The 26,152-nt window shown below is 48.1% G+C and overlaps 1 protein-coding gene across 2 annotated transcripts in view; it reads left to right on the top strand.

Annotated features, from left to right (window-relative positions):
* Nucleotides 1-1,206: 1,206 nt before the first annotated feature.
* Stard8 (StAR related lipid transfer domain containing 8) overlaps nt 1,207-26,152 on the top strand; it is a 46,567-nt gene continuing 21,621 nt past the window's right edge. Inside the window, exon 1 of one of the 2 annotated variants that reach the window (XM_048335832.1) lies at nt 1,207-1,410. In XM_048335832.1, the coding sequence (XP_048191789.1) occupies nt 1,278-1,410 (133 nt within the window). In that variant the 5' untranslated portion in view covers nt 1,207-1,277. Of the gene's footprint in view, nt 1,411-8,493; nt 8,729-26,152 lie in introns of those variants that run through there. The other variant, XM_048335833.1, reaches the window with a different exon arrangement.

Here is a 26,152-nt window from a genome sequence, read left to right as displayed (position 1 = left end):
GTTTTTCCTTGTGTAACATAAGGCAGTCTACAAGAAATGCTTCCACTCAAGGACATTGTTGATACAAGTTTATTTCTTTTTTTTTTTTTTTTTGGCCAGTCCTGGGCCTTGGACTCAGGGCCTGAGCACTGTCCCTGGCTTCTTCCCGCTCAAGGCTAGCACTCTGCCACTTGAGCCACAGCGCCGCTTCTGGCCGTTTTCTGTATATGTGGTGCTGGGGAATCGAACCTAGGGCCTCGTGTATCCGAGGCAGGCACTCTGGCCACTAGGCTATATCCCCAGCCCAGTTTATTTCTTTTCTTCCTTCTTTCCTGCTTGCCTGCGTGCCTTTGGGCACTGGGGCTTGAACTCAGGGCCTCATGAGATCACTTAGTGTTTTTATTCAAGGTGGGGCCTCAACCACCTGAGCCATACCTCAATTTCCCCAACTTTTTGCAGATTAACTGGAGATAAGAGTCTCACAAACTTTCCCATCTGAGCTATCTTGAAAGTGTGATCCTTAGGTCCCAGCTTTCTGAGGATCTAGGATTACAATTAGAAGGATTTAAAGGCGTCCTTGTTGGACTAAAGGTGGCTAGCCCAGTGAGGAGTTAATCATTGTCCTCCAACGCCCTACTCCCTCCTTTGTTCAAGTGCATGCACACAAACACATGCACACACACAATTTTCTGACTGGCTGAAATCTGAGGATCGAGGTTCAAAACCAGTCTGGACAGAAAAGAGTTCTTTTCTCTTCATCTGCCTGTCACTGAGGTTCTTTTTCCGTATTTCTTGGCTGGTGAGATTTGGGGCAGATAGGAGGTGGAGGAATTGAGCCAGGTCTAAGAACACCCCCCACTGTGTCGCACTGGGGTGTGGCCTCAGGCAGAAGGGGAAGCTGTGATCAGATACCTCTTCAATTAAGGTCTGGGGTACAAAAGGCCAAAAGGTGAATCCAATTCAGGAGAGTTGGGGGAGGAGGAGATAGAGTGGCGTGGTCAACGTGGTCTACGTCTTGAGACAGAAGTAGCTAGGAAAGGGGCTGTACTTGTGCAAAGTGGGGGGCGTGGAACTTTCTAGTTGTTACAGAGGGGGCGGGGCAGCCACAATCACGTCCGGCAGCCCCTCCCACCTTTTCTCCTTCACTCCCACTCTTCTCTGGCTGCACTCAGTCCCCCTGCCACCACCCGAGGCGCTGGCACTCTGATCACTGTGATCCCTCTGATCCGTCCGATCCATCTGACCGCGCGCACTCACTCATCTGCCTGTAGGGCTCGGGAGCCGCCAGGCGCCACACGATGCAGCACCCTGCCCGCCAACACATGGCCGAGGTGCGCGGTTGGGGGCCAGCCTGGCAGCTCCCAAAGCCTAGGACCTGGACGCTGTGGAGTGCAAAGGGCAGTCGATGGGAATCGCAGCGCTGGAATCCAGGTGAACACAGTCCGGCACAGCCCACAGGGAGGTTTTGCTGGGCTGACTTCCCCTGCCTCAAATTTTAGCCCATTTTCCTCTATTTGTCCTATATCCGTGTATGTCGAAAGTCCTAATCCAGCTGGCTGTCCCCTTGTTCCGCTTCCGCTATTCTACTCTGCACTGTGGCTTCTTCTATTTCGTGTGTGTTTGTGTGTGTGTGTGTGTGAGAGAGAGAGAGAGAGACAGAGAGACAGAGAGACAGAGAGACAGAGGCAGACAGACAGACAGAGACAGAGACAGAATCTGGGGGTTTGAACACAAGGCCTGGGTGCTGTCCCTTAGCTATTACTTGAGCCAGAGCTCCACTTCTAGCTTTTTGTTGGTTAATTGGAGATAAGACTCACATGGACTTAACTTCTCAGGCTGGCTTTGAACACCCGCCCCCCCCCCCCCCCAGGATTATAGGTATGAGCCAGCCACAGTAAATGGCTTTCTTCTACTTCGTTGACAGCTTCTGTTCTGCCCATATTCTCTGTCCTTTAATCTTGAACAGTCATCTGATTCTGTGTCCCTGTCCTCTCTACCTTCCTGCCATATTCCACTCAAAAAGAACAATTTGGCTACAAACACATAGTAAGTGTTTGTAAACATGATGTTACTTACTTGGTGCTTCTTCTAAGACTTTCTTTGTCTCTGCCTCTGGCATCTGGTAGCCCACTATGCTGCCTGTCTTCCTGCCCCCTATAATCCTTGGATAATGTTTCTCCCTCCATCATTAAGTATTCTATCCATCTATTCATCTTTCTTTTTGGCATATCAGATCCTCCTCACTAACATGACAGTTGCCTCCATTCCCCATCACTTCAAAAGTTCATAACTGCACTTGTCAGTGCCTGTGCCTATGGCATTCTGAGCCTAAGAAGCACAATTCCAGCAGCACCTTTTACTCTGCACCAATTGCCTGAGAGCCCCATACCAAACCCTTATGGGCCCCCAGAGTTCTCCAAAAGTGTGTGCAACTTTGTCTTTTTTAAGTTGAAAAATATCTCTTTGGGTAGTTAAAAATTCTAGGCATTGACCTGGGATTAGGACTTAGTGGTAGAGTGCTTGTCTAGTATACACGAAGCCCTGGTTTCAAGTCCTCAGTACCACATAAACAGAAAAAGCCAGAAGTGGCTCTGTACCTCAAGTGGTAGAACACTAGCCTTGAGCAAAGGAAGCTTGGGGACAATGCCCAGTCCTTGAGTTCAAGCTCCAGGCCTGACAGAAAAATTCCAGGCATTACCTAAATTGCAGGGAGGAACTACCCACTTGAGTTGGGTTCCTTGCCAAACATTTGTCATGGAACTTGAAGTGCTGACAGTAGCATGAGATACTGATTATACAGAGGAGAACCATAAGGTTTAGAGAGAGCAAGACACTCAACCAAGTTATACAGCTCCTCCATGGTAGAAGCCAGAGCAACAGTGGCTAGTGAGGGCCAGGAGAAGCCCAGAAAGCCATTTACTGGGGTGTCTGTTGGTCTAGAGAAATAAGGTTGGTCCCATCATGCCTATTTCTCCCCTCACTCTGGGATCTGACCTGCTTGGGCTACCGTTGCCTTCCCTCCCCCCATTTGTGTCAGTAGAGAACCCCACCATTTGGCTTGTCTCCCCTCTCCCCATGCGGGTCCTGTGTCAGTGTTGGGCACAAACAGGGTGTGGGTGCCAGTGATGCCTGGCTGGCCAGTGCTGGTGTTGGGAGAGCCCCAGCCCTGGCTGAGGGTCAGGTGAGAACTGGAATTGGGTGAGAGGGTGTGTGGAGAGGAGGGGGCATGAACTCGGGAAGGGGGTGCTGTGCTTGGGGAATAGCCCATTGAGGGGGACTAGGGACTCTGAGGCCAAGTAGAGCCCACAGCCCCTGGCTGAGTGAGCCCAAGCCTAAACTCGGGTCCTGTGCCTCTGTGATGATCTCCTGGGACTCTGAGAGGCAGGAGGAAGGATGCCTATCAGGGAGGTTCTCAGTGAGCCACAATGGAGAAGGCCAAGCCCTCAAATCCCACAGCCACAGAGGTGAGAATCCTCCATGAGCATCATACCCCTCCGTGGCAGCACCCCAATTCGCTGTACATCAGATCTGGCTGCAGCATGTCAGGCCATGGCAGCTGATGGGAGCCTGTGGTGGGGAGCCAGTGCTCCTCTTCCTTCTCCTCCTCGGTTTTATCTTGGGATCTGTGGCCCTGAGGGAGTCAGGGAAGGATCCCAGACTAGGTGGAAGGGTCCTGAGGTCTGTTCAGGCCCTTGGCTGCCCATGGACCAAGGACGAGGTGACCCCCATCCCAGCCTTGTGCACTGACCTGGACTGTCCACCCTTCAACTCTTCACCTTTCCATTCTCTGCCTGTTGTTGTTCAACCCCAAGTCCCCCCACCTCAGAGGCCCCCACACTAACCCTTCCTTTGTGGAAGTCCCAGTACATCGGAACACCCAGAGAAGTTTACACTGTTAGAGTATGTTCTGTAAAGAAGGGACCCTAGGAGACAGGAACTAGCCTGTTTTTCTAGACAAAGAAATGGAGACTACGCAGGGAGGAGCAAGCTGGAGGACTCACACTGAATTTGGGTGAAGGAAGGGTGGGAGGCTCAGGGTCCTCCTGGCAGGCCTCAGCAGCTAGTGAGCATTGCTCTTGTGCTGTCCACACCCTGAGAACTAACTGCCTCTGCAGGGCCACAGTGGCCAATGTGTGTGCATGCCTCTGTGTGTGTGTGTGTGTGTGTGTGTGTGTGTGTGTGTGTGTGTTGTCTTGCTCTAGGTAACTGTGCCAGCCAGGGTCACAGAGTGCCATTTCCAGAGAGACCACCACGTTTGAGTTTTTTGGGAGCTGGCACAGCTCCCTAAGGGAACAGAGTGTCCATATACTGAATTCACCACAGCAACAAATCTCTGGCTTTTTGACACCAAGCAGTCAGGCCAGGGCTCATCTTGAGTATGACCTTAGGCCAGCCACACTGCTATGATCTATGGATCTTCTGTGATGATGCTCAGGCTTTCTGTCAGAGTGGCACCTTGCCAGATATTTGCTGTGGAGGGATGGCAGCTCTTGAGGGGTCTGGGAAAGAGCTGAGACTGGGTTTTCTGCTTTCAGTGTCCTGTGCTCATGCCCAGGACTTTTGCCAGCTGCCCAACACTGGCAAACATGAGTAGCAAGGAGAAAAGAACCTGCATCATCACTCAGAAGAGGGTACAGAGAGGAGGTCAGGAGCTCTTGAGTCCCTCCTTGTCTTGATCAGTGCTTCAGCCTTCCTCCCTGCCTGTCTGGGGTTTTTGGTCAGCATGGAGCTGTTCTAGGTGTCAGGTGGGCTAAGAGGGTCTTTGTGCTCCTCCTAGGATCCAGCTTTCTGTCCCCCTGCCTTCTAGCCAGGCAGAAACAGTGGGTGCCTGTGAGTGCCACACCTTACCAATCCCTCCCCTCCTCAGTCTCCTCTGCTCTTATGGCCTTTTCCAGTCCCTGGCCCCTTGCCTAGGCCTTGGCCATGCCTCCCCTGGTGACTGTTTATGAACCATTACTACTCCGTGTTGTGGGAGTCTGATCAATAGTCCCCTTTCATGAGGCTGGGTGGGGGTGTCAGGCCACCAGGGCAGGCTTTTTACCTGTGGGTCTTGAGGAAGCCTGTGGGAATGTGTGTAGATGTGTGGAGAGCTGTGCATAAGGGCATTTGTGGTCACATGTTGGGTGGAGCAGGTCAAATCATATTCCAGTTCTCCCTCAAGCCTCCTGTCCCCCTTCTTACGTACTCTAGTAGTGTGCCCCAATGTTTTTACTGGAGTGGAAAGAGAAGGGCAAAGGACTTTTTGGTGCCTACCTGATCAGTCCTGCTGAGATATGTCAGAATGGGACCGTGAGTTTGCCTGCCTTGATGATGTCCCCTTCCCAGGCTTTAAGGGGTAGTCATTTACTGGGACATTAAGGTCTCCGAAGAAGGCTTTGGATGTGGAGCTGATTTCTGCTTAATCCTTGAAGAGAGGCTGATGGGCCCTGATAGCCAGCTCTTCCCCAGAGCCCCTTCTGTGCCCCCTTAACCTCCAACCACTGGCCTTCATGGGACACTTTCATGTCTGTCATCTCCGCTTTGTTAGTGGGTATCATGCACTACTCCTACATTTTTTTTTGCCAGTCCTGGGGCTTGAACTCAGGGCCTGGGCACTGTCCCTAAGCTTTTGCTCAAGACTACACTCTGCTACTTGAACTACAGAGCCACTTCGGGCTTTTTCCCTATTTGTGTGCTACTAAGGAATTGAACCCAGGGCTTCATGCATGCTTGGCAAGCACTCTACCACTAAACCACATTCCCAGTCCCTACATTTGTGTGTGTGTGTGCCACTATTGAGACTTGAACTCCTGCTCTGATCATTTTTGCTCCAGGTTAGCACTCTTTTACTTGATTCACAGCTCTACTTGTGGCTTTATGCTGGTTAATTAGAGAAAGTCTCACAGACTTTTCTGCCCTGGTCTGCTTTGAACCATGGTCCTCAGATCTCAGCCTCCTGAGTAGCTATGATTACAGGTGTGAGTCATCAGTCCCTGGCTTACTCCTGGTTTTTAAATGAAGAAACTGGTGGTTGGAGTGCCAGTGACTTGTCTCAGGTGACAGCCAGAAGGTTGTAGAGGTAGGACTAGCATCCAGCTAACCTACTTCCTAAAGCAGGCCCCTCTCCCGAGTGGCTGAGTGCCTTCATCTCCATATCAAGCATTTAGGAGCAATTACTATGTGCCAGCCAGCCACTGTGATCAGTTTATTTGCACAGTGAATCTTCTCTGCAGTCATGGAAGGTCAGTATTATGATTGTTATCTACTCCTCACAGATGAGGAACCTGAGACACTGTATCCATTCACTGAAGTTGGGGCTTATGGTTGTAGAGTCCACTATAAACTCTCTTCTCTGACAATTCTGGGCTGTGGTGGTGGCAATTCCCTGCCTGCCTGAGCTGGAATTTAAGGTACCAGTGGTGGCATCATAGGGCATACAGGCAGGAAAAAAGGGGGCTTGTGCAAAAAAGGAAGCCAAGAATCTGCAGGCTCCTGTTATATCCAGAGTCCCTCTGGTGACAACTTTGATAGAAGCCTGTAATGAGGCACAATTTCCCCATTCATTCCAGGTACTATTACTGAAATCTATTCTGTGCAAAACTGGCTTACACTAGAGCAGCAAGTAGGAGCTGATGGTCTTAAAGGGACCTAGCCATCTTTGCCCTTCTGAAGAGGCTGAGCACTCTTTCTGAAACTCATGAAGTTAGGCAGAGAAATTAGCTTCTTTTGTTCCCATATAGCTGAGAGCCTCAGGAAGGAGGTCATATCCCTTCCCACCCTTCATAAGGATTCCTGGATTTTGTTTGTGGGAATGAGTTGTAGTGTGCAGGTCTCATCCATGTTTGGGTCCCATGGGGACGATGACTCACCTTGAGCATAAGAGCTTCAACTCTACCATTGAGGGAAACAGAGGGTAGAAGCTGGGGGTTGGGGGGAAAACCTTGCTTTATTATTGCTTCTCTGATTCTTACAAGGGCCAACAGGAAAAGAAGGTGGGAGAGTTTCAGTTTGGCCTAGCACACTGGAGGGCCCATTGGAGTAGGTTTCCTGGGACTAGGCTAGATTTGGTCCTATTATTGCTTCTGGTAACATTGAAAAAAATTGCTCCCTCCCCAAACAAAAATCTTTATTCTTGTCTGCGGTGGATTCTGTAGCAATCATGTAACATGAATGTAGTGCATACATTAGAGGAAACTTGGTTTTATTTCTCCTGTGTTGGCTTCTGTAGCAATCATGTGACATGGATGTATTACTTATATTCAAAGAACCTTGTCTTCAATTCTAATAAATGTTAGGTATGGAGAAATGACTAGTGTGAGCACCTTGTTCTGGTCATGGATTGTCTGTGAGTAGCCTGAAGGGAGTCACCTCCCCTTGGTTTCTGTAATTATAAATGTGTGTGAGGAGTGCAATGATTGTACCGCATGAGATTTCGGGTACTCTCAGACCTTGCTAATAGGAGTGAAGTTCAGCAGTGAATTCAAAATTGTGAATTTGGGGCTGGGAATGTGGCTTAGTGGTAAAGTGCTTGCCTTGCATGCATGAAGCCCTGGGTTCAATTCCTCAGTAGGGGATATACAGAAAAGCCAGAAGTGGCACTGTGGCTCAAGTGGTAGAGTGCTAGCCTTGAGCAAAAGAAGTTCAGGGACAGTGCCCAGGGCCTGAGTTCAAGCCCCAGGACTGGCAAAAAATGTGAATTTGTGTTGGAACCTTTCTGTGACAAGCAAGAGAGAAATCAAATGCTAACCTCTAATTTCTTACTGGATTTTTAACAGGCTTTCTGTACTGTTTGTGTGAACTCCTGGAAAACTATCTGCCAAGATTAATGCTAGTGCCCCAAGTTTTCAATGTATTTTTGCATGGAGGAAGAGCTTATACTTGGAGAGGTAGAGAAGTGGGAGTATTAGGAAGGCTGCAGAATTTGGTGCCTAAACAAGGAGGTGATAAAGTAGGGGCAGATGGCTCATGCCTGTAACCTTAACTACTCAGGAGGCTGAGATCTGAGGATTGAGGCTCAAAGCCAGCTTGGTCAGGAAAGTCCTTGAGGTTGTTATCTTCAATTAAGAATCAAAAAGTCGGAAGTGGAAGTGTGGCTCAAGTAGTGGAGAGCTAGTCTTGAGCAAAAAGGTGAGGGCCCTGAGTTCAAAAATCAGGACTGGCACCAAATAAAAAAGATAAAAATAGGAGATAGCAACTCCTGCTCAAATACTAAATTTGACTTTTGGACTCACTACAAATTATTCTGGACAAGTCGCTTCACTCCTCTCGTGCACATAGCATATGTATGTGAAGTCCCCATGCGGTGCCAGAGTTTCAGAACACCCTCAGTGTTCCTGGTTGACTTGCTGCTTCTTGCTCCCTCAGTTAGCTCTGGGCTCCAGCCTCCTCCCGCCCAGCGGTGTGACCTGAGGGAAATGCAGCAGCGCAGCGATTGGAGGATCCGCAGATCCTCCGCCCACTCTGATTTGGGAGGCTTTCTGTGGAGGCCTGGGCCGAACTGCGCTGTCATTGGTCGAAGGTCTTGGGAGGTGGGTGGGGAGCCTTTGCAGCCAGACTCGCCGCGGCGCCCTCCCCACCTGCGCGGTGAGTGGCCCCGGGCTGACAAAGGCTAGGCAGCTGCTACAGCTGCTCCTCTGGCTGGCACCATTACCCCCGTCCGACCCCAGGCTCCGGCAAGTGCCCGGGACGGAGCAGTCTGGCCTGTGCTCCCCTGCCGACCGCTCACCGCTGTGTTGGGGTTTGAACCCAAAAGTGTGGACACGTCCCCCAGGTAAGAATTGAGGCGACGTCAGGGGCACCCAGACCGATTGGGACGCCGGGGCTCCCTCATACCGCTTAGCCTGTCTGACGTACTTTGGCCCTGCCATGTCCCTAGCGGGTCCGCTGGGCGGCGTAGGCTAGAGACGAGGAGGAAGCTAGGCGAGCCACCTCTAGCGGTCCTCATAGTTGGCTTCACAGTTGCCGAAATTAGGGGATCCCTGATCGTGCTGGCCTCGATCTCTTCCCACAAACAGGACTGTGGAAAGCCTGTGTCCACCCGCTGATCCTGGCTTGGCTGAGGTGAGTTGCGGCTCCTGCGGGGCGATATGAAGGAGACAGGGCGTGTGGCTCAGTGTCCAAGTGGCTGGGTCATGTGGTTTCTCCATCTGTTTTACTTTTGAAACCATTTTCAGGAAGCCCTCGTCTGCTGACCACATGGCTTTCTCAGGGATAAAACTCACGTACTGACTCTTACCTCCCTTTCCAAACTCTCCTGCCTAGAGTTTCTCCTAACAAATTAGCTGCCAGTGTCAACCTCTTACTAAGTCTTCTTTTAGGGGAAACCTTTGCCCATAAAGCCCCAAATAAATTTGCATTTGAGAACCCCCCAAAATGCCTGCTGGTGGAAGTTTTGGAAGAGTTCCAAATTAGGTAGTCTAGGCCTCTCTGTTTCCTCCCCTAACACATGTTACAGTTGAACACTGAATTACTGCTCAAGAAAATGGGGTTCAACCAGTTCATGTGACTTTTACACTAGCCACACTAGTTCTGAAAACCACAGTGTTTTTTTTACACAGTGAAGTGTTAAAGGCTTGGAGTCTTCTGCCCTAAGACTTCCATAGTGCCTGGGGCTTCTAAACTGACAGGTAAAAGAGTTGTCTCTGACCTGCTTGGGGACAGTCTTGAGATTGCACATGTGTGTTGCTTGAGGGGAGATAGCAGACTGCTGGTAGAAAAAGGTGGGAGGTTCCTTCCAGAGTCAGGTTAAGTTGACTTAGAGTCTAGGCTCACCCCAAATCCTGGAGTTCTGGCTTGTTTGGGTCTCACTCAGAGCACCTGATGATGCCACCATAGGAGAATGAATCACCTGCAGGGCTATTTTCAAACCCCGACTCCTTCTACACCACGAGCTTCCATACCCTGTCTAAGGGTTGTGGATTCCACCTCCACTATCTATAGCCCCATCTGTATGTCCTTCTGGAATAAAAGAGAAACAGATCTTGTCTGGAAATGGGAGGATAAACAGCCCAAAGGTGTGGGAGAAGAAAGTTCTCGGGGTTTCTGGGTGGCTGGGGTGGGAAGGGTATGATTTGTGTGGACGTGGTGGGGACAACACTCTTTCAACCAAACCTGTAGTTGCCTATCTAGCTGGCCATTCTGGTATAGACCTCATTTCTAATATCTAATCTTGTATCCATGTGTTAGACCTTACATTTGGAGTTTCTGTTGCCTTCATCTCTGTAATATGGCTTCCCAGCCCTCCACACTGGGTAGTCGGGTCTCTTGCGTTCTCTTTCCCTCTTACCACACCAAAGTCACTGCTGGAAGTATATTCTGACTCCCTCTTACAACAGTGAGTCTCACAAGGGGGCTGACAGGCCTTCCTTTTTAAACTTCAGTATCCACTTGAGTTCAAGCATAAGAGCAGAAGGTAGTGAGAAAAGGCCCAATCTTTTTGACTCGCCCTATCTTCTTAAAGTTGTAAATATCTATTTTTGAGACTCCAGGTTAGAGAGGGATCAGAAGATCCCTGGGTCCAGGTATAGGGAGAGTAGCAGGGACACAAAAGCCAACCTAGAGGGTGTAAAGGGAAAAATATACTGCCCAGCTGAAGTGCTGTCCCAACAGGGCATTTCTTTTGTTTCTGGCAAACTCCTGGTTCCAGCCATAGAAAATGTAGGTTCAGTGGATGGCAGGCTCTGCACTCATCTTCTTGGGACAAGATAAGAAGGGGGGGGCTGGGAATATGGCCTAGTGGCAAGAGTGCTTGCCTCATATACATGAAGCCCTGGGTTCAATTCCTCAGCACCACATATATAGAAAAGGCCAGAAGTGGTGCTGTGGCTCAAGTGGCAGAGTGCTAGACTTGAGCCAAAAGAAGCCAGGGACAGTGCTCAGGCCCTGAGTTCAAGCCCCAGGACTGGCAAAAAAAGATAAGAATGGATTTTTGGTTGGAAAAAGGTATTACTTTTAGTTTGAATACAACAAAGCAAAGTTTTTTCCTTTGGGCTCCCAGTTTGAGTAGGATCAAGCATCATGGCCTTGGGCCTTAGAGAGGCTGCTCTGCAGCTAAAATAAGGATGAGAATGTCAAAGATACCATGGCTTTGGGAGGGGACTCTGAGTCACAACTAGTCTGAACTACACTGCCAACCGTGGTGGTTGAACAGAGAGGTGGGTATGCAGTTGTTGGTATGATGTGTTTATTAAAACTGTATTCATGTTGGGTGCTGGTAGCTCACACCTCTCATCCTATCTCTTCAGGAGGCTGAGACCTGAGGATCGTGGTTCTAAGCTAGCCCAGGCAGGAAAGTCTGTGATACTCTTATTTCCAATTAATCACAGAAAATTCTGGAAGTGGAGCTATGGCTCATGTGGTAGAGCGCTAGCTTTGAGCAAAAGGAGCCCAGGCCCAGAGTTCAAGCTCCAGGACCGGCAAAAACAAAACAAAACAAAACAAAACACCAAAAAACAATCCCAATACTCTATATTCATGTGTGAACTAGGATCTAAATTTGTATATGTGTGTGCTTACACACATGGGGCCTAGTAGATAAGATTGAAATGACTAGATGCCTCAGTCTGGGCCCTGGTGCTAAGGTTGTTTGTGAGCTGCTCAAATGCCCAACAGTTGTTGCTCCTGTTTACTTTCTGCCACACACAAGAATTTGAGAACTGAATGTTAAGTTCTTTAGGAGTCCAGGGTGGCATGGAGAAAGGACAGGGGATTTGGGCTGGACACCGGGAAGTTTAAATCAATCCAGGCTCTGCTGTTCCTTCAACCTCTCAGTTTCTGTCTGTCTTTTTGATTCCATTGGGCTGAACAAGGGGATCCACCACTCAGGGCTTTGTAAACACCACCAAGTGCTCTACAAATGATTAGTCATTAAGGACACACTTGCTGCTAAGTCTTATGGATGACATAGAACTCCCACCTTCAAGTTTGGGGATTAGAGCCCTGAGTAATACATGACCCACTGATATTCTATCACAACAGTGAGGGGTTAAAAATATTGTGAAGAATTCTGCACATATTTCAAAAGAGAGTCAACGTAATAAAGTCTCCAATACTTATTTTACTCCCTCATTTGTTATACTTTGATCCAAATCCAAGACAAGTATATTATTTCATCTAATTTTTTTTCAATATACATTTCTAAAAGATAAGGACTCAAAAAATCATCAGGACTGAGAATGTGGCTGAGTAGTAGAGTGCTTGCCTAGCATATGTAGTGGCTGAGTAGTAGAGTGCTTGCCTAGCATATGTGAGGCTCTGGGTTCAATTCCTCAGTATCACATAAACAAAATAAGAACAATAATACATTTTTAAAAATCACCCTGCCATCACGCTGAATCCAGTCCCTTTAAGATCATTAACTAGTCAGGCAGGGAGCTGGTGGCTCACACCTGTAATCCTAGCTACTCAGGAGGCTGAGATTGTGGTTTGAAGCTAGCCCAGGCAGTAAAGTCTGTGAGACTCTTCCAATAAACTACTCAAAAAAAGCTGCAGGTGGCTCTGTGGCTCAAGTGGTAGAGTGCTAGCCTTTAGTACAAAGAGGTGCAGGGATCGCACCCAGGCCCTGAGTTCAAGCCCCAGAACTTGCAAGAAAAAATTGTCTAGCTAATGTTCCTGTTTCCAGTTATTCAAGTTTTACCCTGGAAGTTTGAACCAGGGAGCGATTGATTGCTTTGGACTCAGGAGGAGACTGACAGAGGCAGTGATATTTGAGCTGAACCTTGGAACAGGGGCCCAGGAAAGGTCCAGGCTAGAGGGATTATGGAGTCCTTGTCCTTCGTTTTACAGATGCCACACTGCTAGTGGCAGTGAGTAGTGGCAGATGTTTAGCCATTCCTGGGGCTCCTGATCCTGAGACTGATCTGTGGAAGCTACTGGTGGAAAGTCCTTGCCTTCCCCTTCCCTAGATTCTCTAAGGGTAAATGAGAGTTTGAACTCTCCCACTTGCCTCTGGGTTCCACAGCCAGTTCCACGGCCACCCAGGAGCTGGAGTTCAGCAGGCCTGGGAGAATTCCTGAGAGGCTGCTTTCTACGCAGGCCCCTCCCCTACCCCTGGCCCCTGAGGCCAGTTTGGAGCAAAACAGGATGCATTCAGGATGAGCGTCTTTCCCAGCTTGTCATCTAATCACCAAGGCCCAGCTTGGAGCTTCCTCTCTCATTCACGATAAAACCCCTCACTGTCTCTCTTTTCCCTCCCACCCAGCAAAGGGTGTGCTGACTTCCTCAATTTCCGGGACAGCCCTCCTCCACCCTCATGTGGGCTGAGGGAGAGCTGCCCTCAGCTCAGGCCTCTGTCCCCACCCACCCTACCACAGCCTGTCCTGTCAGAGGGACAGAAAGACCCCAAGAATGCTCTTTCTGGCTGCAGCCTCCTGTTCTTGGCCTGTCCTTGGGAATGGAGTGGCCCCTTTCCAACAAGCCTGGGGTCCTGCCACTGCTTGGTTAATAATTGAGCCACATAATAACCATGTTGGAAAGTCACCTCTAGGGGATGACCATTAACTAAACTCCCTCTCCACCCCAGGCCTTAAAGGAACCCTATCCCAAACTCTACCTGTTCCCCCCAGGGGGACATTCTGGGGCCAATTAAAATTCTACACCTCTGTCCTTTGCTTGGGAAAACAGAAGTGTTTATTCACATTACTTAAAGGATACCAGTTCACCTGGGTGGCATTGTGAATGAAGCACAGGAAGTTAAGTCAAAAGGGACTGGAAAGCCTGGCACTGGCTGGTCATACCTATAATCCTAGCTACTCAGGAGGCTGAGATCTGAGGATCGAGATTCAAAGCCAGCCCAGCAAGATAGTTCATGAGACTCTTATATCCACTAAACTATTTAGAAAAAGCCAGAGGTGGCGCTGTGGCTCAAGTGGTAGAGTAGTAGCCTTGAGCAAAAGAAGCTTAGGGACAACACCCAGGCCCTGAGTTCAAGCCCCAGGACCAGCAAAAACAAAAAGCAGAGGAGGGAAGGAGACTGGGATAGTCAGTGGGCTGAGGGGATTTTTAGGTATTAGAACCAGATGGCGGTATCTACTCTCAATTTGAAAGTCTAAGAGAGTGAGGGAAGGGATGATATTGTCCAAAAAGAAATGTACTCCTTACCTGACTCTAGCCCCTCTGTATACCAGCTTTATAATAACAATATTTTAAAAAAGAAAGTTTAAAATAGAAAGAGCTGACATTGACCAAGATGCATTATACTTATAAACTAATATAGTGAATTGAAACCCCTTTGCACAACTACTTAAAATAATAAAAATAAATAAAAGTATAAAATAAAACTCAAAATGTTGAAAAAGCAAGTCTAAAAAGCAAGAAATGCTCACGATATGGGTCTGCTGTTACTGGAGATGGGGTGAAGTAATGTGAATATGAAGGATTAGAGTAAGGATCTGGGTCTCTTCATACCAGGCTAGGGAGCAAAGGGTGGGGAGGAAGAGCTGAGAGTCTGAGGGCCACCATAGCAGAGGATGAAGCTTTCCTCAGAGATCCTGTATCTAGACAAGCAGTGGGAGTTAGGAAGGGCCAGGCCCAATTTAGAAAGCTCCAGACCACAAGCAGTTTTCTGCAGTTTCAGTGGGAAGAGAAGGAAACATTTAGTGAACTCTATGGGCCACTACAGAGTCAGGAAAGTTGACATCTGGTTCTGTCCTTCTGTGAGTGACTTTGGATAACACCTTTATTTTCTCTGGGCCTCCATGTCCATGTCTAGAAAGTAAGCGGGACTGGTTGGCTGGGACAGGTTGGCTTGGACTCCGTGTTTTTCAGATTTTCTTCCAGTGGTTCAGGTGTGCCTTCTACTCAAACCCTTTTCCTCTTCCACAAGGCAGTGGAGACAGGACTTCAAATTTAGCCAGGCCCAGTCACTGAATATTCTAAGTGGCCTGACTCAACTCAGGATGACTGGGGAACTTGTTCGGCCCCTTGTCCCTGGGCATGGGCTTTTGTAAAGTTTGCTTTCTAGCCCCTCCCCATGTTTGCCTCTGTCTCAGGTGGCCACCAATGACCCATTCAGCCACAAGTTAATGAGTGACCTGTTTTCTCTGGGTAGTACCAGCCCAAGGTGCTCCTTAGATCCCAGGACTCTGTGGGAATCAGGAAGGGACTGGTCAGCTCCAGACCAATTTGTTTGTTCCCACAATTCCCCTAGAGGTAGGCATACAACAGAGTTCAGGGGAAAAGGGCCTTTAGAGAACAGCAGGTCTAAGACTCCTGAGGATGGAGTCCATGTCCCCACATCGCAGCATGCACTCGATTGGTCCTGCTCATCTGCCTTCAATGGTTGGGGGAGGGATGTTTCCAGCTGCTGCTTTCATCTGTAGGATGACTGAAAATTTGATCTCTATCTCCTTTTGCCTGCTAACCCTGGGTCAAAGTTCTGCCCCTCAGGATCACCTAGATCCTCTGTGCTCTCTCTGACCTTAGGACAGAACTAAGACCCCCCTATATCTTCTCTAGGCCAAAATCTTCAGCTCCTCTGAGTGTTCATCTTAGACCTGGGACAGCCCCCTCCCCAGCCTTATCACTGCCCCTTCTGTGTGCTATTGTTTCTAGACCTCCTTTATTTTCTTATTTATTTTTATTTTCTTTTCTATTTATTTGTCATTGTTATTGCAAAGGTAATGTACACAGGTGTTATACTTACATAAATCAGGTAAGGAGTATTTTTATTTTTGGACAATGTTATCCCTTCCCTTGCACTTCTCCAGTTTTTCCTTCCCATCCCCACCTACAAGTTGTGTAGTTCATTTTCAACATAGTCTCCACTGAGTATCACTGCTGCATTTGTTCACTCTTCATACCTCCATTTTGCTTTTGGACCGCATAGTACACAAAGATAGGAAATAGACGGCCCTTCCTCTCTTCTGTTTATTTTTTTATCTTTTCAGAATGTTGTCTCCATAATCCTTTTCTGGTGAGCCCAACAGGTAGATTTTCAATTCCCAGAATCGTGAGTTCATACACCTTATCAGCTCTCTGATTTGTTTGTTGTTAAGTCCTGCCATTTCCCACCATCAGGGAGCACTTGGAAAGTAAGGCCTTCTTATTGGTGCCTCCTTCCCTGTCAGAGGATAAGGCCTGTTGTGAGCTTAGCTGCTTACCTTGATGAACTGAATACCATGTCTTATGTGGGGGCTTCCATCATACCCTGATGTTTTGTCTCTTGTCTTGTTTCTGGAGCTGATGGGGGTGGAGGGAAGGGGATATTTTAGGGAGTATTGCATCTGGAAATGAGTGAATCAGACAGGGAGAAAAACACCAACTCAGTCACTCCTTCTCCCAGCAGTCAATGGCAGTGACTCCAAGAATGGAAACTATCCCCTTCATTTCTTTAATTTCCAGGACACTTGCATGGTTCCACACTTTTCAAAGCAACTTAATAAAGTAGATGGTGTGATCCTGAGTGTGAGCTTTTGTGATTCCTAGCTGAGGTTCAGGGAAAGGAAGGCAACAGTGTCTGGTGAGGGAGGATTGGAGTCCTGGCAGCTAGAGCTGACCCCACAGTTTCCTCACCACAGAGGAACCTGTCCAGCCTGCAACTCTCCTCTTATGGCAGAGAGAGCAACCTCCAGGGGAGGTGGCCTAGGATTTCCTGCCCTTTATCTGGACTGGCCAAAGGCTAGCCTAAGGTGTGAGAGAGGCAAGTACCTATGGTCTGCAGCTCTGTTTCAGGTTGAGGTCAAGAGGTCAGGTTGGGGCAAGACTGGGGAGCTTCTGCAGGAGGAGGTTGGTATCAGTCGCCCCTCCCACCTCAGCAGGCCCTTGTCAGTGGGAAAAACAAAGGGAAGGATGTAAGGAAAAGGCCAGAGTTATATAGGATCTCATCTGGAAATGTGCAGGATGTGCTGGGAGCTTGGGTATATATGGCCTGAGGGACTTGACTTCTCTGAGTCTTCATTTTGTTGGCTGTGAAATGGAGACATGTACCTGCCTACCTCATAGGGTTGTTGAGTATTCAGTCCTGCAATTACCAATCCATTTCCCACTGTTATTGTGGTGGGAATCTGCTGAGCTCCAACTTGGCACCTCTGGGCACTAGGTCATTTCAGATACCACTTCATCCAGAAAAATTCTTCTAGAACTAAGAAGAAGAGGCCTGGTTCAGGGCTTTGTACTCTGGCCATCTTTAGTAGAATTTGGGGCATTGCGACAGGTTGTAGTAATGAGGATAGCACCAATAATAATAGTGAACTCTTCTGATTCTTTCATATATTAACTGTCCCTATGACAGTAAAGCAGTTATACTTGTCATCTTCCCTAGCTTGCTTCAAAAGGAACTAAGAAGAGAGTCAAGAAAGAACATACTCAAGGTCACATGGCTGAGGAGTGATAGCATGGGAGGCCAGGACCCAGGTAGTCTGACTCTGCCTTCTATATCCTGAATAGCTGGCCATGCCCTCCAGATGCCCAGGCCACAGGCAAGGGCAAAGGTTTGGGTCTTCTGGGCCTTTGTTCACCCACTCCAACCCCTCCCACCTTCAAGGTTAGCAGGTGGGAGGAGGGCAAACATGAAAGAGTGGGTGTTAATCTTCCAAAGTAGATCCTCATTGGGGTGGGGGAAGTGTGTGCAGTAGGGAATTGGGAGTGGTTTTGGCATTGGCACCAGAACTGCCTGATTAGTACCTTCCAGCAGCAAGGGTGGGGAGCAGTATGCTGGGTTGCATCAGGGAAGAAGAGACATTTTAATGTGCTATCTTGACAACCGGGTTGCATTATTTAGAAGATGTGGGTGGGCAGGGGCAGGCAGGAGACTGGATGGATGAACACTTGCTATCCCTCCAGCTTCTGTAGCCCATGCTTGAATTGAATGTATGTGGGCGGAGGAGTTGTCCAGAAGATCTCTTCCCTCCCCGCAATGTTCCCATCTCAGGCTCCTTGGGGGCTGCAAGCTTCCTTCCTTAGGCTGTTCCAGCTGTCAGCTCCCTTACTTTGGTGCTCCTGCTGTGTTATCTGGTCTCCATAACAAGACCCAGGGGATGCTTCGAAGGACAGTCCACCTTAGCCTCTGCTTTCCCTGAGAAGAATGGGTCATGCAGCATTTTTGGCGAAGTACTCCAGAAGGTCTCATCTTTTGTTGTGTTGTCAGACTTTGGTACCCAGCATAAGATCTGGTACCAAGTAGGTTCTTGGGTACTAGCCAGTGAGAAGTGGCTTCAGATGGGAGCGGTGAAGGAGTTGGAAAGCCATCAGCAGGAGGGGGATCTGGCATTTAAACAGGCCCCATCTGTACTTCATAGTCTCTATTTCCCCGTTTACACAATAAGCATTACCAACTTTGGATAGGGTTGTTGCAGGGGCTAAATGGCATATGTGATTATCTTTTCTTCACTGACAGGAAATTAATTTACCTCATAGGTGGTTTTTGGTGTGTTTTACTGCTGTGTGCTGGGCCCTGGTCTAGGCAATTCCTCCTTATTTAATGAGGACAAATTTAAATTGGTTGGTCATACTTTGGAGCTAGAGTGCATGGGTTTGCATCTTGGCCTACTACTTCTTAGCTGCTAACCTTAATCAAGTTACTCTGTATCTGTAGGGCTCAGTTTCCTCATGTGTAAAACACAGCATTCACCTCAGTGGTAGCTGTGAACATTCTATGATATAATCCATTAAAAAAATCCCTGGAATATAATGATGACTTGGTATGTTTGGGCTATTATTATATCATTTTATTCTCACAAAAACCTCCTCTTGCTGGACACCAGAGGCTCACTCCTATAATCCTAGCTGCTGAGGAGGCTGAGATCTGAGGATTAGGGTCCCAAGCCAGCTTGGACAGTGAAAACAGGGTGAGCTTTTTTTTTTTTTTTTTTTTTTTTAAATCTCCAGTTAACAGCAGAAAGGCTGGAAGTGGAATTGTGGCTCAAGTGGCAGAGTGTTAGCCTTGAGCAAAAAACTCAAAGACAGTGCCTAGGCCCTGAGTTCAAGCCCCAGGACCAGTACAAACAAAAAACCTGTTGTTGGTATCATTATTATATCCCTGTTTTACATAGAGAAATAAAGTAACTTGCCCAATATGTGTAAAATCCTTGGCTCAGGATCTGACACAAGACCTGTTGGAATCTGCTAGTAATTGTTATTACTAACTGCATGTATTATCATACATATTGTCATTAATGAGCAGTCAGTCACAGCTGAGACAGATTTGAGCTAGGATTAAAAACTAGGCGAAATAGGCTAAGAAGTTGCTAGCCTATTACATGTAGGCTTCTCCTTCTCTTGGCTCTACCATGGCCTTAGCAGACATGTTGTCATTACTGCCCCCTGCCATGTGTTTAGCATCTCAGCCTCTGGCTGGCTACAGGGTTCAGGGGAGGGGATGTGTCTGCTGGCTTCATGAGGAGACCACTTCTCCGGGGGCCATTTCCTTTCTGTCAGAGACAGTTTTCTCCATCTCAGGGTGGGGCTAGCCTCCTTCAAGGCATTTCCTGCCAGGGAGTTTATATTTGGCTTTAGCAAAAGGAAAGGGAAGTAGGCAAATAGAGGGGAGGGAACAGAGGTGGTGGCACAGGGTCAAAACATGTGAGCACCAAGACTTTTCAGGCTAACAATGGGAAGCAATGGGAAGCAGGAGATAGTACCTGCCTTATCTCCCACATGAACTTCAATGCCCATATTTGAGCTTGATGGCAAAGCAAGGTACTTCTTCAGGTCACAATGCTTCAAATCTCAGGCAGAGTTCTTTTTTTCCCTATCTTGTCCTTGATTCCTTGCTTTTTGGTTTCTGTCCTGGGGCAAGAGTGCTCCCACCCCCTTTACCCTCCCTCCCACTACCCCGCCACACTCCACAGCTGGTCTGGGTGGAAGATGGATGCTGGATTCTGGTGTCTCCTGAATCTGTGGTAATAGCATGATGTGAGGCACTGGAGGGCCTGAACACTGTAAGTTTGAAGCACGATGTGTGTGTGTGTGTGTGTGTGTGTGTGTGTGTGTGTGTGTGTGTGTGTGTATGGGTATGTGCACACGATGTCCCCCCCCCCTCTACTAAGACTTGAATTCAGGCCTAGGTGCTGTCCCTTAGCTTTTTCCACTCAAGGTGGCACTCTGCCACTTGAGTCACAGCTCCCTGCTTCCAGCTTTTGGGGGGTTTGGTGGTTAATTCGAAATAAGAGTCTCACAGACTTTTCAGTGAGGGCTGGCTTTGAACCATGAGACTTAGATCTCAGCCTCTGAAGTAGCTAGGATTATAGGTGTGAGCCATTGGTGTCTGGCTGGATTTCTTGTGTATGTGTTGCCCTTACCACACTGCAGTGAGGAACTCAGGAGCTAGTGCAGTGGAGCTCCCAGTTAGGGTTGGGGAGACAGATTCATATGCTTCTGAGGCAGTCCTACATGGCTGAGGCCACTGAATTGATCTACTGCTGTTGTGTAGGGAGTGCGTGAGAGTGTGGGGGAGTCCATATGGATTGGGTTGCTTGACATACATGGTGAACAATCAGTAGGAATTTGAAGCTGCAAGTCAGACTGGGTTTACAATGTGTGACTTGCAGGTTAAATTGGAAAGCAGCTTGAGATCTGCCCCAGGCTACCAGTGAGGACCCCAGTAAGTTGCAGAATCAAATGGTTCAGGAGCACAATGGGATATGGGAAACCTCCTGAGCTATTTGATGGAAAAGTTGTTAAAGCTAGTGAGTACACACACACATGTCTGTGAGGAAAGATGACAAGGGTAACTTGAAGCCCAGGTGGTGGTGTTGTAAGCTGGTTAGGGAGGGAAGATGAGTTTGGGTTTGGTTTCCCATGGAGAACCCTCATGTGAGTCTCCCAGAAAGGAATGTGAGGGAAGCTTCCTCTACTGATCCCGACATTGCCAGTCACATGCCTCAGCTTGGGCTCTGGCTTGGGGAATGGCTGTTTAAAGTTGGGAGATTGAGGCATAGGTAGGAGTAGCAGCCTGTCTACAGTTATACTCAAGTTGCTACAGGATGAATTTCAGTCCAAATGTCTGGACCCATCCCACAGTGGAGAGCAGTCACTCCTGGTCTAACGTCTGCCCCAGTTTAACTGGCATCCCTTCCCTGCACACTGGAGACCCGAGGTGGTGGAATATGGTTTATTTAAACTAGTGTTTCTTTGTCACCCTGACCTTGTCAGAGCACCTGGGACTGGGTTGGGGCAGGAGCCCTACGGGGCAACAAAGCTAATGGAGAACAACTGCAACAGAGCAGGTGGCAGCTTTGACCTTCACTATCCAAGGGAAGCCCTGAGCTGGGCAAGAATGTCAGCTGTCTACTTTGGCCCTGCTGTGTTAATTGCTAGCCTAGGAGATCACAGGATGTGCTGCTGCTCTGGACCCAATTCTCAAGCGGCACAACTGAGCAAGGAGTCTAGTTTAACTTCATAGGCCTTGGAACGTCCCATCTCACCCCCTTTTACAGTTGCCTTCAAGACTCAGGCCATGGCAGCAGAGAGGGGCTGGGAGCTACAGGGGGATAGATTCTTATGTAATTGTCCCATTCATAACAACTGTAAAAAGAACTATCACGGGGATATGGCCTAGTGGCAAGAGTGCTTGCCTCATATACATGAGGCCCTGGGTTCAATTCCCCAGCACCACATATACAGAAAATGGCCAGAAGTGGCGCTGTGGCTCAAGTGGCAGAGTGCTAGCCTTGAGCAAAAAGAAGCCAGGGACAGTGCTCAGGCCCTGAGTCCAAGCCCCAGGACTGGCAAAAAAAAAAAAAAAAGAACTATCACCTCTCTATGGGAGACTCATATGAGGAAGGATTCTTCATTGATTGTTGCCTTCATTACTCCTACCCACCTTGAGCTTGATTTTCATAATCTCATACTTCAGAACCCCCCCCCCACTTCCCTCCCCAGCCTCAATAACCAAAAATGTCTCCAGAAATTGCCAAATGTCTCCTGGAGACAAATTGTCTCTGACTAGAGTTCTTGTGTAGAGACTTCAAGTTTGCTCCTGTGGCCAGGTGTAGGCATGAAGTGTTTAGGAGAGAGTTGTGTTAGAGGGTATATCTGCCACATGGGTAGACATGCTGTCAGCCAGCAAAAAATTCAGTTTTTAATATCACCCAGTCCCATAGGACCCTCTTGGACTGTTTGCTTTGATGGTGTCTCATTTGTAACAGGGAGATAGCAAAAGTGTTGCTCATATAGACCCAGGAGCTTGGCATCCAGCTGTAGTTCCGGCTGAGACTGAGGCTGGCATCTGAACAGGTGCAGCGGGGCCCCAAGTTCTGCCCTGCGACCTAACAAGCCAGAGGCCAGCCAGCATCTAACACTGCCAAGCTAGGCTGGCTGAAATACAGCAGCCCTTGCCACAGTTGCCCCTCTGGCAAGGTTTGGAATGTGGGATGGGAGCTATTTTGATCTTGCTTCTCTTTTCTCCCTGTGCCTACCTCTCCTGCCAGAATCAAGCTGGAGTGGCAATTCCAGCTAAGAGTGGCAGGAGCAGAGAGAAGTGGTAAGTATACCAGATCTTCCATTGGGTAGGATATTGTAGCCCCACACAATGTCCATGCCACAGTTAGGATGGGAAGTCTCAGTAGTCCTGGATCCTATCTATTAAGGCACCTTTCTCTCTGGCCCTTAGACAAGGATGGCAAAACAACTCAGTCACCTGCCACAGCATATCTGCCAGGGCTTTTGCACTCTTCTGCAAGTTGGAATGCAACATCATCTTTGAGGGATGCAGCACCATGCCTGGATGAAAGGCTGGGTGGGCAGGCTTTTTTTTGGCCTAGCCTACCTTATGGGGGGATGGGAGGAGCTGGGAAATAAGTTTCTGTGATATAGGCTTTTTCTGGAAAGGGCTGCTTGTGAAGGTGTACTCCCGAGGGCTGGGTAGTGGGCAAAGGAAATGGTACTTAGATCAACTAAGAGAAATTATCTGTGAGGCTTTTCTTGAGGACTAGCATTTCCCAATATCTGTAGATGGATTTACAGTAGTGGGACAACCCTCTGCTTGCCTCCCAGCTCTACCTTAGGCTTCCAACTGGCCTCATAGAGCCTACCCTGGTTATCACATAGACAGTGGCATCCTGGGTCATTTGTGTATGTGTGCACGCACATGTGCATGCCAGTAGTAGAGCTTGAACTCAGGGGCCAGGCTTTGGTCTGTTTTTTTGCTCAAGGCTGGTGCTCTACTGCCTTTTTTTGTTGTTTATGGGGCTTGAACTCAGGGCCTGTACATTGTCCCTGAGCCTCTGTGCTTCAGGCTAGTCTTCTATCATTTGAGCCACAGTGCTACTTTTAGTTTTTTGAGTGGTTGATTGGAGATAAAAGTCTAACAGAGACTTTTCTACCCAGGTTGGCTTTGAACTGCTATCCTCAGATCTCAGCCTCCTGAGTAGTTAGGATTATAGGCATGAGCCACTAGTGGCCCAGTTTTGGTCTTTCTCTACCCCTTAGGACAGTGTGTGTGTGTGTGTGTGTGTGTGTGTGTGTGTGTGTGTGTGTGCGCGCGCGTGTGTGTGTGTGTTCATTCACTGGAAGTGAGAAAGACCAACTCTGGTGGTGAGGGCCACAAGACAAGACATCTTTGCAAATAGGAAACTAAATGAGTATGGTAGAGAGTTGTAATGTATTTGTTGAAAGTTGCCTCACAGAGCTAGTCAGCTAGTGGTTTGAAAAAATTCCTTCACAAAATCCCACAGAGCTTCTTTCCTTATCCCAATCATATGCATTCACTTTGGTGTTTATTGCTGTCTAGTGATTAGAGCAAGCCTGAGTCTGCTTCTGCCTAGAATCTCTCCAGGGTCCTCTATCAAGGCTATTTAGTTAACTGTGACTGTTAGGGTACTGGCTTTCTATTTTTGACTGCACTTTTTAATCACCTGGAAAATGCTCAGAAACCAAGAAACAAAGGAAACCTAACCCTATCCCCAGACATTCTAATTCAATTATAATAGGTAGGGCCAAGAACTGAGTGGGGTTTTTTCAAAGCTCCTGCGGAGCTAGTGTGCAGCCAAAGCTGAGGGTGAGGGAGAAATGGAATATCATGCCTAGGAGCAGTAACTAGCTGGGCACCAATGGCTCATGCCTGTAATTGTAATCTGTTCAGGAGGCTGAGATACAAAGATTGTGGTTCAAAGCCAGCCAGGGAAGAAAAATCCATGAGACTCTTATTTTGAATTAACCACCAAAAACCCAGAAAGGGAGATATGGCTTAAGTAATAGAGTACAGACAGACTTGAGTGAAAAAGCTAAGGGACAGTGCCCAGGCCCTGAGATCAAGCCCCAGTACTGGGAGACACACACACACACGCACACGCGCGTGCAACAAGACACTTTTACCTGGGCTTCTTGCTTCGGGTCTAGTGTCTTACCTGGTACATAGGCCTGAGCTCGACTTTGCTTGGGAAAGTGTAGGCTGGACCTGGGATCTGGTCACTGAGTGACCACAAAACCCTAAGGATTCAAGTTGCCTAATAGTGGTGTGAAGAGAGGGATGCCCAGCCTAGAAAAATGGGATTGGTGACATTGGCTGGGCAAGGCCTTATCTCCTGTAATCTACTTGCTTATTTATTACCTTTTCTCTTCCTCCTAGCTATTTTTTCTCATCTCTTTATTTATTTTTATTATTATCATCGTTAGGTAGCTGGACAAATGATTTCCCATTAAATAAAGCAGTTTAGGAATACAATGTATCTTGATCCATGTTACCCCTTTCAACATTGTCACACATCCCTACCCAATCAATCTCTCATCTCTTTATAATTAGCACATGAGCTGAATACACCTTAGACAAAGTTCAACTAGCCTTAACTAATAACCCTCTCTAATGCCACCTTGTATATTCCACTTTTGAAACCAGCAAAGCCATGGCCACCATCAAGGGCGGGAGGAGAGTCATCTGTATAATCATGGAAACCATAGTTTAGAGAAAGAAGCAAGTTGCCTAACATGGTTTAGGCAGCAAACAGGGAAGCTGACTTGACTGGAAGCTTTTCCCAACTGGTCATTGGTCATTATTGTTTTTTCCCAATAGGAGATGTTGCAGCCTCTTTCTTGGGTACGTAAATCCTACCTTCATCCACAGGCAGTTTGTCAGGAACAGAAGCCCTGCATTTCCTCATTCTCTCCTCTCCCTAGAAAAACAACTCTGTGCTCAGTGCTATCTATCCCTTCTGCCCAAGGCTAGTACTCTATTACTTGATCCACACCTCCACTTCCAGAAGCAGTTTCTTCTTCTTCCTCCTCCTTCCTTTTTTTTTTTAACTCCTCCTCCTTCTTTTTGGTGGTTAATTGGAGACAAGAGCCTTTCCTGATCCAGCTGGCTGGAGTTGTGCCCTTAAAGCTCAGCCTCCTGAGTAGCTAGGATTACAATGTGTGCCACCAGCAACCAACAGCAATCCTTTTGACACTCCTTCCTTGCAGGATATTTGTGAGTATGATTCTGTCGCCTGATTTGTTTCTGGAACTTTCTAGTACCCTGGCTGATTCTTAGGGCTCCAATGAGCTGGGCTCCTCCCCAGGGAGAATAGTCTGGGCTTCAATCTCTGTGGGACTCAGTTTGTGGCAGCTGTTAGTTCTTACCTATCCTGGCACATTACCCCAGCTTTGGCTAGAGCACTGCTTTTCAGAGGGTAGCTGCTGAAACTGCTGGCAGGCATGCCTTGGAATCTGCACATCTGGACACAGGTTAGGGCCAGCGGCCAGACATTCCTACCTCACTAGCCTCAGCCTGCCTAGTGTCATCTGGTGTCATTCTCCCTGCTGGATATAGAAGCCATTCCTTAGTCTGAGCCAACTGGACTCCAGCCTCAGGTGAATTGACTTTGCTGTAGGTGGCGGTGGGGGTCATTTCTGGCTCAGCCTTAGCAGGCTGGGACGGGTTCGTGAGAAAAAAGGAAAGAAAGCAAAGTACCTTAATCACTAAGACATATGCCCCTGATGGTTCCATCTGGGAGGGAGCCTCAGGGCCTTCACCCCTTCATGAGATGGCATATTGTCTGTCTGGAGCCACTGTCCCTGACATCCTGTTCAGCAATAGCCTTTTACATTCTCTAGATTCCTGTTAGGGATAGCTGCTGGAGAATTCAGTCTATAGCCCTGCTCAAAACTCTTTAGTGCTTTTGTCTTGGAGCAATTGCAGTCCTGTTGAAAATTCTGCTTCTCTGAGGTATTTGGCTCCAATTCTGAGAGAGATGTGGGTACAGACATTGCTCGACCCAGAAGGGAATGCTAGCTGGGACACTTTATCTGGTTTCCTTTCTATTTCCCTCTCTCCCTCTCTTCC

Source organism: Perognathus longimembris, chromosome 28 (genome assembly GCF_023159225.1).
Source record: "Perognathus longimembris pacificus isolate PPM17 chromosome 28, ASM2315922v1, whole genome shotgun sequence".
Lineage (NCBI taxonomy): Eukaryota > Metazoa > Chordata > Mammalia > Rodentia > Heteromyidae > Perognathus > Perognathus longimembris.
Note: the sequence above shows the minus strand (reverse complement) of the source record. Positions and strands in the feature narration are given on the sequence as shown.